The sequence below is a fragment of the Lactuca serriola genome, chromosome 1 (genome assembly GCF_051521515.1).
Source record: "Lactuca serriola cultivar US96UC23 chromosome 1, Lser_US96UC23_V15, whole genome shotgun sequence".
Taxonomy (NCBI): domain Eukaryota; kingdom Viridiplantae; phylum Streptophyta; class Magnoliopsida; order Asterales; family Asteraceae; genus Lactuca; species Lactuca serriola.
Genome location: NC_136408.1, coordinates 19,831,189 through 19,840,246, shown reverse-complemented (window position 1 = coordinate 19,840,246; position 9,058 = coordinate 19,831,189). Strand labels below are relative to the sequence as shown.

At 33.9% G+C, this 9,058-nt stretch overlaps 2 protein-coding genes across 2 annotated transcripts; both read left to right on the top strand.

Moving 5' to 3' along the window:
- The first annotated feature begins 447 nt into the window (after positions 1–447).
- LOC145064885 (uncharacterized) lies at positions 448–5,335 on the top strand. The gene is made up of 15 exons (XM_079012281.1): positions 448–978; positions 1,070–1,131; positions 1,330–1,397; positions 2,031–2,152; positions 2,427–2,532; positions 2,635–2,686; positions 2,915–3,032; positions 3,153–3,183; positions 3,287–3,310; positions 3,456–3,580; positions 3,675–3,756; positions 3,845–3,967; positions 4,061–4,114; positions 4,207–4,276; positions 4,816–5,335. The coding sequence occupies exons 1-15, from the start codon at positions 786–788 to the stop codon at positions 5,158–5,160; spliced, it is 1,575 nt and encodes a 524-aa protein (XP_078868407.1). The 5' UTR covers positions 448–785; the 3' UTR covers positions 5,161–5,335.
- Positions 5,336–6,879: 1,544 nt separating this feature from the next.
- LOC145064792 (large ribosomal subunit protein eL8z) lies at positions 6,880–8,853 on the top strand. Its single transcript, XM_079012189.1, has 7 exons — positions 6,880–6,986; positions 7,237–7,284; positions 7,391–7,592; positions 7,908–8,077; positions 8,175–8,303; positions 8,404–8,496; positions 8,583–8,853. Exons 1-7 carry the CDS (start codon positions 6,984–6,986, stop codon positions 8,712–8,714), a joined length of 777 nt encoding a protein of 258 aa, XP_078868315.1. The 5' UTR covers positions 6,880–6,983; the 3' UTR covers positions 8,715–8,853.
- Positions 8,854–9,058: the final 205 nt, after the last annotated feature.

Here is a 9,058-nt window from a genome sequence, read left to right as displayed (position 1 = left end):
CTGGAAATCCAATTTTTTATGTCTATATTTTTGAATTCAACCCCAAAAAATGTCTATACCCAGTATTTTCCCTTTAAACTTGCCACTGCATAGATTAGTCATTAATACATTCTTAAAATAAATAAAAAATAATGTAAAAACAAAAAAGAGTTCGTACAACTAAAATTTGATAAAAATTGATTCGTAATGCCTACAAATGAAGAAAAAAGATCCAAAATAAAGTTTAATGTGACTTGATTTGAAATCATCAAATGTATACAAATCTACAAATGAAGGAAAAAATATCCAAAATAAAGTGTAATGTAACTTGATTTGAAATCATCAAATGTATACAAAAAGAAACAACCTATCTCAAAAGAGGGAAAGCAGTGGGCCACCAGGACCCGAATGCGCACAAGATAGAACCTGCGGAACCCTTAAACCCTAATTTAAAACAAGGGGGGGAAATCTTGCTGACAACGACTCTAAAAGAAAGAGAAAAAAAGTTAAAGAAAATGAAATGACATTGGAAACAGTAACAAATCTGTGGAATTGGGATTGAAAGTTGAGACCCCAATTTGCCCAATCCTTTCTCACGCTCTCTCTCTCTTTCTATATTTGTTTTAAGATTTATTACCCTTATTAATAGCAATCACACAGACCCCATTTGCTTCGAGAATAAAATCCCCTTTTCAACAAGTAGGGTTTCAGCAAATACGATCTGATTTCGGCCGGAAAAGATCCTATTTTTTGTATCATTGTGAGTGTTCAGGGGTTTAATAGCTTGATCGATTGTTTGACCGGAGATGTCAACGACGGCGGCAGGGACGGAGACGGAGAAGAAAGAAGAGGAGGTGAAGGGAGGAGAGTTGTTGTTCTGTGGTACGACAGCTTGGGACACCATTGGTCGAAAGAAGGGTTGCGAAGGTAACTTAGTTTCTCCAACACGGCTGCGTCCTCTTGTCGGCGTTGACATTCGCTACGTTGCATCTGGTTGTGGTAAGTCTTGCTGAGTGTACTTCTCTGTGCTTTCACTTCTGAATTTTTGTCATTTTTGGAGTTAAATTATCTCTTCGGAATAATTCTGTAGCATCTTGTCATTGTGTGGCTCTGGATGTGGATGGACGTTGCTATACCTGGGGAAGAAATGATGTACGTTGATAACATTTATTGTTTAAGCTGTGTAAAGTTTATCTTTTTAAGACGAAAAATTGAAGTACTAAACTGCATTATTAATGGCCACAACCATACAAGTTTTGTATTCCAAAATCTATGTGATTCCAACAGAGACTTATTGCACAAATTGTCATGGTTTGATATCTGATACTGGAGAATCCTGTGTTTCTGCAGAAGGGGCAGCTTGGACATGGGGATCAAATTCAAAGAGATAGGCCAACAGTTGTCTCTGCACTGGCTTCGTAAGTTCTTTTACTTCTTTCTGTGTAATTGGTGGCACACATAGGGAAGCAGAAGACTTTAATGGAAATATTTTCTTTAAACAACCAAATAAACTATATTTAAATATTTAATAACATACACGACTTCTTATGTGGTTTCAAATACCCATCACTCGGATGGTTGCATCATAAAATACACAATAGGTCATAGACTTTCCTTATTTAATCAATGAAGTGTGTCAAATACAAATACTAACGACTCTAGATCTTTTAAATCTGGAGTTCTGGACTTATGATACCAACCGTTGCTGAATCTAAGTATATAAATGGAATGAACTAATAAATGAGGGCAAATTTGTAAAAAGTTAGGACTTAGGATTCCCGTAAACCCTCCTTTGTCTAACTCTCTCTGTTACGTCGTTCTTCTTGTATTAAGTTAAAAAGAAACACTAAATGTTCCCACTCAATTCAAAAAGAAACAATACCTTATTCCTATTACTTGAATGCTCGATGAATCTATAATCCATGTATAAGAAATAGTTCTTGATGCCAATTCTACATGATTAGCAATGTTATTTTGTTGAAATTTGATAAATCCTAATGGGATCATAAAACTACACTCTTGTGATTAACACACATACATTTTGGTTTCAGGTACAAAATTGTGAAAGCAGCGAGTGGGAGATCCCATACAGTTGTAGTGACTGAAGATGGCATCTCTTTGGCTTTTGGTTGGAATAAACATGGGCAACTCGGTTCAGGCTCAGCCAAAAATGGTAAGTCACTTGTTGTTCCTCTACCAACTTTTATCCATTTAATCTACTGGATTTGTTAGCAAATGCCATATGTCATATAACACCAAAGCCCAAAGTTATATTCAACTTAAAACCATGGTGAGAGTTACTGGTAGCTAACAACTGAATACATATAAGGTGTGATTCTAAGAGTGTGTGTATCTAAAGCTATAAAATTGTTTATCTTTATTGTCTCCAGGAAGTAGATTCTTTTTGTGATTGCTAACAAGTTCTTTTGCTTCTTTCTCTTGTGTAGAAATTGAGTTGTACCCTGTACGTTGTCTGGTATCTGAAGTAAAAACTGTTGCATGTGGAGCTGATTTTACTGTTTGGTTGACTTCTGTTGAAGGCGCTACAATACTGTATGGTTAATGGCTTTTCTTTGATATTAGTTTGTTATTTTAAATTAGGTCAAATATTTGCTGAATCTACATTGTCTCTTGTTTTTTTTTTTTTTTTTTCAGAACTGCTGGACTTCCACAGTATGGTCAACTTGGACATGGAACTGACAATGAGGTATATTCAGTAACATAATTGCCAAATTTCTTTCTTTCTTTTCCCAAATATACGCAAGATCCTTTTGGATATTATTCCACTCGAGTTTAAAAAAAGAAAAATCACTTTTGGGTTTTTGCAAAAATGGTTTCTTTTTAGTTATGTGTTGACCTATAACATCTAATATTAAATTACCTTTTTTGGATTCCCTAAAATTTATAATGGCCATAATTGACTTCTTATTTGCAGTATAATACTAAAGATAGCTCTGTGAGGCTTGCTTATGAGGCTCAACCTCGCCCCAAAGCAATCTCTGCTTTTGCTGGTGAAACTATAGTTAAAGTTGCTTGTGGATCAAACCATACAGGTTAATTTATAAATTCTATGTATCTTTATAGTTTATATAAAAATCACATTTTGGTGTCTTAGGTTTTAAAATATTTATTACAATTAATATATTCCTAATTTGGTTGTGTCGTGCGTTCAGTTGCTGTGGACTCAAATGGCCATGTGTACACGTAAGTTATCCATCACTATCTTTGTTAAATACTTATAAAAGAGTTTCATCATTGTTTTGTTAAGTCTCTCTTTTACTAAAAACTTTCTATACAAACATTGTAGGTGGGGCTTTGGAGGATATGGAAGGTCAGTAGTTCTTACATTTGTTCAAAAAATATCTGAGAAAGTAAAATGGAAAAGAAAAAATAAGAGGAATATTTGTGAAAAGTTACTACTTAATAATGGATTCTATAGTTATATTGTTGTTGATTGATGGTGTTTATATTTATAGGCTTGGACATAAAGAACAAAAGGATGAGTGGAGTCCTAGGCGCCTTGACTTTTTCACAAAGAACAATGTTGTACCTTCTAATGCAGTGGTTTCTGCTGGATCTGTCAACTGTGCTGTTACAGCTGGCATGTCTTTCTCTTCTTTTGAATAAATTTTAATTGTTTTGTTGCTAAAACATAATAACTTATCTTTTTCATCATTGGAAATATTTATGTTCAGGTGGAGGGCAGATGTACATGTGGGGTAAGATTAAGAACACTGGTGATGACTGGATGTACCCTAAACCTCTCATGGATCTCAGGTTTCCCTACTTTCCATGAAAATTTGATCAGTAATATATATTTATTTATAGTAAAATTTGAGAGCTTAATTTTGTTGTATTTGTGCAGTGGTTGGAACATAGATTGCATGGATTCAGGCAGTATGCATCATTTTGTTGGTGCTGATAACACATGCATAAGCTGGGGCCATGCTCAGTCCGGTGAACTTGGATATGGGCCTAACCAGCAGAAGTATGTCATTGTTACTCTTTTACTAATCTTCTACTTTTTACTTTTTTTACTGTGGTTGTCTTCTTCTAATGGTTGCATTGGTATGAGTTGCAGGTCTTCTTCAATCCCTAAAAAAGTAGAGTCCATTGAAGGCATTCATGTTATCAGGTTGGTTTTTGATTTTTGTGTGTGTCTAATTAATGTTTTATTTATTATGTTACTTGTTTCTAAACTTTTCTTAATGTTGTGTTGTGCTCTAGTGTTGCATGTGGTTTTGCACATTCCTTGGTGGTGGTCGATAGAACCAATGCTGCTGATAAACTTGACCAGGTAACCAACCGAAATTGCAGAGACTTGCTCTGCCCTTGTATTTAACTGTGTTTGACATGCATTGGACTGAGACTGATATCAACAACAGAACAAAAGTTGTAATTTTTTTGTCCCACTCCAAAAGGTGGGAGACAGGGACTCCCTCTTGATCTCACATCTGTAAAAAAGACATGAATGCCCTCCTGATCCTCATCATAGAAAATAGTCATATAAAGCTTTTCGGCTGCATTTGTTGAATGGGATAAAACAGGACTTGACTGGACAAGCTTTCTATGGCTATTTTGTATGATGAGGATCAGGAGGGGCATTCATGTCTTTTTTACAGACGAGAGATCGAGGGGGAGTCCTTGTCCCACCTTTTGGAGTGGGACAAAAAAATTACAGCTTTTGTTCTGTTGTTGATATCAATCTCAGTCGAATGCATGTCAAACACAATTTCGATGTCTTGTGCATGGATGTTGATGTTTCTTTATTGTTATTATTGTTTTAGTCGAGGAATATGAATGAGGTGTTGACTTGTTCTCATTTGTTATATACAGCTTGAAATTTATGATGGCAAAGCTGCGGGTGAAGGTGTTGAAGAAGCTGCAGCTGCTCCAGCACCAGCCAAGCAAAATAACAAAAAAGGTGGAGGTGGAGGTGGTGCAAAAAGGAAGAAATCAAAAGAATTATCAGACTCAGAAGAGTCAAAACAGGAAAGCTTTGATGGAGATGATGATTATAGTGATGAAGAGTCAAACGGTTTTGCTAAAAAGAGTAAAAGGGGCGGGAAGTCTTCTGGCAGAGGTCGTGGGCGGGGCCGCTCATCTGCAGCTGCAAAGGAAGGAGGAGGAGGAGGGGCATCTGGGGCTAAAAGAGGAAGAGGAAGACCAAAGAAGGCATAAATGAGCTGATGAAGTTTTGGCATGTTTGTGCTTTGTACTTTCGTTGTTTCACTAACTTTGTATTCTGATCCATTGAGTATTTGGAACAAATGAGAATTTATGTTTTTTTAATTGTGAATTTATGTAATCTTAATTTGGATGTTTTCTTTGAATTTATTATTTCTTCAATGTTGAATTGTGGAGCCTTTAGGCCTCTTTTGTTATTTAAGATGAGATAGAACAAAATATATTTGTCTTTGTGTGTGTACAATGGGCTTGGAGAAACTCTGTGTCAATGAAACAAAAACTATGTATCATTTGTGTAAAAAAATATGAATGTTCTTAGGCATTTTGACATCCACAATACATTAAATTTATTAAAGGTTTATGTTTGAAACATCATTGTTTTTTAAAATAAACTAAAATCTGAATAAATTGATTTTTTTAACGTAAAAGAGTTTTTCAATACTTTTATGACTTTATTATAGATGATTAACAAATCCAAATCAACTATACATTATTGTATTAAAAGTGAAAGTACAACGATACGAATTAACATATATATTTAATACAAACCAATTAGGTTTGGTCGCAAAGTTATATTTAAACATTGTAATTAGGGATGAAAGAATTTAACATATAAAATGAATTGAAAAAATTTCGATTTTAAAATGAAAATTTTCAAAAATGTTATTTTTCCTTTTCAGTTAAATCAATTAAAAAATAAACATAAATATTTTTCTCAATAAATAGATGATACTATATTAAATAATGTCTCATAAAATTTTGACAAAAAAAATATAGGACATTATGATTTCTTTTCATATATTTATATAAACAACTCCAACGACTATTATTGTAATTAAATAATACTTATTTATAAATTTGTCACAAAGATCATGGTTGTGTCGGCGAACATTTTTCTTAAAGTATTGTGATTTTTTTAAAATTGTTTATCATAAATAAAGTTGAAATAAATCTAAGTTTTAAAAAATAAAGATATATGTATTTTTTAGGTTAAAAGATGTATGAAGAGGTTAGAAGACTCCGATCCACATCTACGCCAAACAGAGGACACACAAACCTTTTTAGGTCTACAGTCTTCGAAGGTTAATATCGACATAAAACGTAAGAATATTTGCAGACAAAAAAAAAAAAACAACCCATTATGCATGTTTTCTCATTCAACTCTCCCATTACACTATGCATCTTGTATCTCGTGTTTATTTAGTAGTGTTAGACAAAAGTTGAACCAAATTTAATAGATTCCGAGGAAGATTTTAACTTTAGTTGTTCAAAATTCTTTATAAAACTATGATCAATTAACAAACTTGATCTTGACGTGACTTTAATACCTTGAAAATATTTATAAGCAAATGTGTTTACAACACAAAATTGTTTCAAGTTTGATAAAAAACATTGGATATGTGAAATTAAGAATTTGAGTTGAAATCTTATAATATTTGTTTGTCTTTTAGTATTTACAGTATATTTTATGTATTTTGTGTTTGTACATGCTTGTTTGAATGGTTAGTAGATGATAATCTTTAAATGAGAGTTTATGTTCAATTGCGAGCATCTATTTCTTGAAATTTATGTTATTCATGTGAATGTATATTTCTAAACTAACTACGAAAAATATAGTTAAAAAAACATAATAATAGGCGAGCTGTTGGTCCGCTGGGCTGTAAAATGAAGCCGAGAAGGTATAAACCCCGTCCAGCCCATATGGGATGGCCCAAGTTATGTGAAACCCTAAAAGCTATAAACCTCGTCTTTCTTATAAACACGAAAACCCTTTTAATCACTGCCGTTTTCCAGACCTTCAATCTCTACTTTCAGACATGGTGAGTCTCCAACTCCATCTCATTCGATTAATTCGATGACTTCTGGTTTTCTGATATGTTTCTGATCTGTATATATGGAAATTTGAAAAAAGTCGGATTTGAGAAGTGTTTGTGTCGTTGTTTGTTGTTTTGTTTCATCCATAAAATTTACAAACTTCGTCAACTTCTCTCTCTCGTTTTACCCGTTGATTCGTGGTTTATGTTTATTTGAATCAAATCTTAATATGCGTTTATTTTTAATCACTTGAAGGCCCCAAAGAAAGGTGGAAAGGCGGTTGCAACCAAGAAGAAAACAGCGGTATGATCTGTGGATATTATTGGAATGATCTGTTCGTATTTAGTGTCTAGCTGCAATTCAAATTTGTTTGACGATATCTGTATATGTACATATTTTTTCAACACAGGAGAAGGTTGTGAATCCGTTGTTTGAGAAAAGGCCGAAACAATTTGGAATTGGTGGAGCATTGCCTCCTAAGAAGGATCTTCACAGGTTTGTGAGATGGCCACAAGTCGTTCGTATTCAGAGGAAGAGGAGGATCCTCAAGCAGCGTTTGAAGGTCCCACCTGCCTTGAATCAGTTTACCAAAACCCTCGACAAAAATCTTGGTAATAATGGATGACTCTTATCATTTATATGCTTGCTCTTAATGTCATAATCAACATGTCATTTTTCTTGCACATTTCATCTCAGTTAAAATGATATCACAGTATTAGAAGAATATGTTCAGCATATTTGCTCGAAAAGTTTTTTAAATCATTTGAATGTTTTTTGGACACTACATTTCTTCCTTTTTAAAGATGAAACATAGTTGCAAAACTTAGTGGACACCTTATGTTGAATTATAATTCCTGCTTTTGGCATTCTATTCTTTAAACAAACATTACAAGTTGAAATTTATGTCTCTGTGATGTGATATGTAGCTACTACACTGTTCAAGATGCTGCTCAAATATAGGCCAGAGGACAAAGCTGCCAAAAAAGAACGCCTTCTTAAAAGAGCTCAAGCTGAGACAGAAGGAAAGACAGTTGAGGCTAAGAAGCCTATTGTGGTGAAGTATGGACTTAACCACATCACCTATCTCATTGAGCAGGTTTGGTTTCCTCTCAATTTTCTAACATATAAGCTCAATATCTCTCAATTCTATCTTTCTTTAGAAAGCTCTAAAATTTTATACGACTATGTTTCAGAACAAGGCTCAATTGGTTGTGATTGCTCATGATGTGGATCCCATTGAGTTGGTTGTCTGGCTTCCAGCATTATGCAGAAAGATGGAAATCCCATACTGCATTGTTAAGGGAAAGTCCAGACTTGGAACTGTAAGAACCTGTTTCCTTTTTTCTTTCCCCATTAAGTTCTTTTTAGATAAATCATAACTAATTGGGAAAATGACTTAATGGAGTTGTTGGAATGTATCAGATTGTACATCAGAAAACAGCAGCAGCTCTTTGCTTGACTACAGTGAAGAATGAAGACAAAATGGAGTTCAGCAGAATCTTGGAGGCCATCAAGGTTTGTTTGGTTTTTGATCAAGTTAAATGAATGATGGTTTATGTGTTGTGAATTAATGTGTGATTTTATTTGTTGGAATATTTTAGGCGAACTTCAATGACAAGTATGAAGAGTATAGGAAGAAGTGGGGTGGAGGAATAATGGGTTCCAAATCCCAGGCTAAAACAAAGGCAAAGGAAAGGGTTTTGGCCAAAGAAGCTGCTCAGAGGTTGAATTAGAGAAACCTTTTTTGTAATGGAGAGCTTTGCATTTAGAAACATTTCTTGTTTTTAGAACATTCTATCTGGTTTTTGACTTTTGGAATTTAATACTTTCTGTTTTGACTTATTTTAATGCCAACTTATTCAGATTTTGTCATCTATGTCCCTTTCTGTTATCAGAAAACAAATCAGAGCGTATGCAGTTGATATAATGAAGTTGAAATTTTGCTCATTAAGTTGAGCATAATCCAATATAAATTAACAAGAAAATTAAAGTTTCGTTAAAAATCGATCATTTCTTTTTCCAAGCAAAATGCAATTGAAAATGTTTAACTAAATGTTATATATTTAAAGGTGTGTTC

Excerpts from the sequence above, each read along its gene's own strand:
- LOC145064885 (XM_079012281.1), top strand. The coding sequence starts at position 786 with ATGTCAACGACGGCGGCAGGGACGGAGACGGAGAAGAAAGAAGAGGAG. Across the intron at positions 3,311-3,455 it reads GGCTTTGGAGGATATGGAAG|GCTTGGACATAAAGAACAAA; the intron begins GTCAGTAGTTCT and ends TTATATTTATAG. Across the intron at positions 4,115-4,206 it reads GAAGGCATTCATGTTATCAG|TGTTGCATGTGGTTTTGCAC; the intron begins GTTGGTTTTTGA and ends GTTGTGCTCTAG.
- LOC145064792 (XM_079012189.1), top strand. Across the intron at positions 7,285-7,390 it reads CAACCAAGAAGAAAACAGCG|GAGAAGGTTGTGAATCCGTT; the intron begins GTATGATCTGTG and ends TTTTCAACACAG. Across the intron at positions 8,304-8,403 it reads GAAAGTCCAGACTTGGAACT|ATTGTACATCAGAAAACAGC; the intron begins GTAAGAACCTGT and ends GGAATGTATCAG.